At 29.5% G+C, this 4,109-nt stretch overlaps 1 protein-coding gene across 1 annotated transcript; it reads left to right on the forward strand.

Annotated features, from left to right (window-relative positions):
- The first annotated feature begins 265 nt into the window (after positions 1-265).
- Positions 266-3,772, forward strand: LOC119611293. Its single transcript, XM_037966827.1, has 4 exons — positions 266-487; positions 653-766; positions 3,147-3,299; positions 3,362-3,772. Exons 1-4 carry the CDS (start codon positions 320-322, stop codon positions 3,464-3,466), a joined length of 540 nt encoding a protein of 179 aa, XP_037822755.1. The 5' UTR covers positions 266-319; the 3' UTR covers positions 3,467-3,772.
- The last annotated feature ends 337 nt before the right edge of the window (positions 3,773-4,109 follow it).

A 4,109-nucleotide genomic window follows, 5' to 3' on the forward strand; every position in this document is an offset into this window, starting at 1 on the left:
TTTATAAAACAATAAAAAAATTATGAATAATTCAAAAAAAGAGAAGCAAATCACAAAATGTATATTTAAACTAGGTATTTAAATAATTAAATTATGCTTATTTATGCAAATCTACTTTAAAAGGATTAATAATATAATTTAAAATTAAAAAAGTTAAAATTTTTTCAAATTATTTTATTATAATTTGTTTTTAATTCAATGAGTTTTATAAAGTTTTTATAATAACAAGAAACTATATATTTTTTTTAGCTACATATACATCATGAAATTTTTAATAGTTTTTGTTTTTCTCATTGTTTGTGCCACACAAACAAATCATATGAGAATCGATGAAAATCTTAATGATAATGCGCATAATTTTCAAATATTATCGATAAATAGTGAAAAGCAATCATACGATATAAACGAGCCAAAATCACGTGCCAAAAGAGGAGTTTTTTGGGATTTCTTTCAGAAAATGGTTATAACCAAGAATTTAATTGTTGATGTAAGTAGTGTAGAAGAGAATTTTATAAAAAAATATATATATATTTCATTAGCTTTACATACCAAGTAAGTAAAAACTCATTAATCCCTTTAATCATTGAATAATTTAGATGTTCATTAACATTACTTTAATTATTTTACTTTAATTTTTAATTATTCTCATTAGCAATACACCGATACCCGCAATACTTTTGACGAAGTCTATAATTTAATCAACGATCAGTTTAGTGATCCCGCCCAGGAAAAACCCAGACACCCTTCCAGCACTACAGAATCTCCGGTTAGTATATATACACTACCCTACGGTAGCAGAGTGGGTTTTATGTGTTTGAGTTAATGAAGTTTAACTTAATTTTTTTTTTAAATAGTACTAATTTTTTCCAAAAAGTACTCTTCTATCTTATTCTGTTATCTATTGCATAGTCCATGGACAAGTTTATTGACTTTTGATAAGTCTCTAGACTACTCTATTAATTAGCCAGTAAACCATTATATGAACAAATATATACATAAGTCTATACTAGTCAATGAACTAAACTATTGCAAAATCTATAACTAATATATTGACTAGTTTTCGGATTAGTTTATGTACTTGATTATCTTCGGTCGATTATATCAACCTATACCCATCAAAGTGACTACCCCAAAATATATTTGGGATACATATCTTCAATAATTCTATATATTTTCACATCTATGTAGTTCAGTTCTATTTCAGTTCTAGTTCAGTTCTAGTTCAGTTCAGTTCTAGTTCAGTTCTAGTTCTAGTTCAGTTCTAGTTCAGTTCTAGTTCTAGTTCAGTTCTAGGTTCAGTTCTAGTTCAGTTCTAGTTCAGTTCTAGTTCAGTTCTAGTTCAGTTCTAGTTCAGTTCTAGTTTCAGTTCTAGTTCAGTTCTAGTTCAGTTCTAGTTCAGTTCTAGTTCAGTTCTAGTTCAGTTCTAGTTCAGTTCTAGTTTCAGTTCTAGTTCATTCTAGTTCAGTTCTAGTTCAGTTCTAGTTCAGTTCAGTTCTAGTTCAGTTCTAGTTAGTTCAGTTAAGTTCTAGTTCAGTTCTAGTTTTCAGTTCTAGTTCAGTTCTAGTTCAGTTCAGTTCTAGTTCAGTTCTAGTTCAGTTCTAGTTCAGTTCTAGTTCAGTTCTAGTTCAGTTCTAGTTCAGTTCTAGTTCAGTTCTAGTTCAGTTCTAGTTCAGTTCTAGTTCAGTTCTAGTTCAGTTCTAGTTCAGTTCTAGTTCAGTTCTAGTTCAGTTCTAGTTCAGTTCTAGTTCAGTTCTAGTTCAGTTCAGTTCTAGTTCAGTTCTAGTTCAGTTCTAGTTCAGTTCTAGTTCAGTTCTAGTTCAGTTCTAGTTCAGTTCTAGTTCAGTTCTAGTTCAGTTCTAGTTCAAATCTAGTTCAGTTCTAGTTCAGTTCTAGTTCAGTTCTAGTTCAGTTCTAGTTCAGTTCTAGTTCAGTTCTAGTTCAGTTCTAGTTTAGTTCTAGTTCAGTTAGTTCAGTTCTAGTTCAGTTAGTTAGTTCAGTTCTAGTTCAGTTCTAGTTCAGTTCAGTTCGTTCAGTTCTACTTCAGTTCTAGTTCAGTTCAGTTCTAGTTCAGTTCTAGTTCAGTTCTAGTTCAGTTCTAGTTCAGTTCTAGTTCAGTTCTAGTTCAGTTCTAGTTCAGTTCTAGTTCAGTTCTAGTTCAGTTCTAGTTCAGTTCTAGTTCAGTTCTAGTTCAGTTCTAGTTCAGTTCTAGTTCAGTTCTAGTTCAGTTCTAGTTCAGTTCTAGTTCAGTTCTAGTTAGTTCAGTTCTAGTTCAGTTCTAGTTCAGTTCTAGTTCAGTTCTAGTTCAGTTCTAGTTCAGTTCTAGTTCAGTTCTAGTTCAGTTCTAGTTCAGTTCTAGTTCAGTTCTAGTTCAGTTCTAGTTCAGTTCTAGTTCAGTTCTAGTTCAGTTCTAGTTCAGTTCTAGTTCAGTTCTAGTTCAGTTCTAGTTCAGTTCTAGTTCAGTTCTAGTTCAGTTCTAGTTCAGTTCTAGTTCAGTTCTAGTTCAGTTCTAGTTCAGTTCTAGTTCAGTTCTAGTTCAGTTCTAGTTCAGTTCTAGTTCAGTTTCTAGTTCAGTTCTAGTTCAGTTCTAGTTCAGTTCTAGTTCAGTTCTAGTTCAGTTCTAGTTCAGTTCTAGTTCAGTTCTAGTTCAGTTCTAGTTCAGTTCTAGTTCAGTTCTAGTTCAGTTCTAGTTCAGTTCTAGTTCAGTTCTAGTTCAGTTCTAGTCAGTTCTAGTTCAGTTCTAGTTCAGTTCTAGTTCAGTTCTAGTTCAGTTCTAGTTCAGTTCTAGTTCAGTTCTAGTTCAGTTCTAGTTCAGTTCTAGTTCAGTTCTAGTTCAGTTCTAGTTCAGTTCTAGTTCAGTTCTAGTTCAGTTCTAGTTCAGTTCTAGTTCAGTTCTAGTTCAGTTCTAGTAGTTCTAGTTCAGTTCTAGTTCAGTTCTAGTTCAGTTCTAGTTCTGGGTGTTGTAGTTAGTTTTTTATACTTGAAAGGTTGAAAGGTTGAATAGATTTTTTTCTTTTTTTTAATAAAAAGAAAATAGTTAATATTTAAAAAAAATAATAAAAAAAAAAAATATTAAAAATAATATTAAAAAAAATTCAAAACATTTTAATTTTTTTTAAATTTCAAATTCTTAACTGTAACTGTTATAGAAGTTCAGCAGTGAAGAAACAACAGACAGTTCAGAAATGACTACAACCACCGAACCCTATCGTATTTCCCGCTACGAATTGGGCCGCATTTTGGGTCGTAATTTCCGTGGCCTCCAACGTTTGCAGGAACTTGAATTTCAAGATGCTTTAAATGTAAGTTAAACTTAAATGTATAATAAAATTTATATCAACGATGTTTGTTCATGTATTTTCAGCAATCTCACTACAATATACAGGAATACAAGGCTGAAGCAAATAAACAATTTGCCAATAGTTTGGCGGTTGAAAAGAAAAATCAACTAAAGGCTTTAAAGGGTTAAAATTTTGTATTAATAGGCATTTATTATTTTTAGTTTTGTATATAATTTGTTATGTGAAATTTAGTTTAAGGGAATCTTATTAGGCGATTTTTTTTTAATCGAAATTAATTTGTGAATTATTTAAAATTATTCTTTTATGTTTTTTTTTTTTCTAAAATTTTATTGGAAACTTACAAATAACCGACAGTTAAATTGAAACTATTGTACTTTTTTAAGTACTAAAAAGTACTTTTAACCCTAAAATTACTAATCATGACTGATCGACAATGTATTTTCGTGTGTTACCTTTTACCTAAATGTGGTGAAAGCCACATTTACAACTCCCTTAAATCACCTTTCGAAAAATTCACAAATTTATTTCAAACGAATCTTAAATATTCTTATGTATATAAAATTTAAGTCAATTTTACTTTTGATGTTTATATACTTTTAGTAGTTTTTGCATTATTTGCCAATATTTGTATGTAAATAATTTTATTTTTTTTTCTATATTTATGCTGTGATAAGCTCTAGTTTCTAATATAAGTTTATGCATAAATTCTTTACCTTTTCTAAATAAATCTATTTAAAAATAAATTACGAATAAAAACGTAAGTATAAATTTTCGCTTTTCATTTTGCAATCAAAAATAGTAACAAGAGTA

The sequence above is a fragment of the Lucilia sericata genome, unplaced genomic scaffold, assembly GCF_015586225.1.
Source record: "Lucilia sericata isolate MDLA Ls3-8-SP2 unplaced genomic scaffold, ASM1558622v1 Contig001416F_arrow, whole genome shotgun sequence".
NCBI classification, from domain to species: domain Eukaryota; kingdom Metazoa; phylum Arthropoda; class Insecta; order Diptera; family Calliphoridae; genus Lucilia; species Lucilia sericata.

Coding starts and splice junctions, on each gene's coding strand:
- LOC119611293 (XM_037966827.1), top strand. CDS start 320: ATGAGAATCGATGAAAATCTTAATGATAATGCGCATAATTTTCAAATA. Junction 488..652: donor CCAAGAATTTAATTGTTGAT/GTAAGTAGTGTA, acceptor TATTCTCATTAG/CAATACACCGATACCCGCAA. Junction 3,300..3,361: donor AATTTCAAGATGCTTTAAAT/GTAAGTTAAACT, acceptor ATGTATTTTCAG/CAATCTCACTACAATATACA.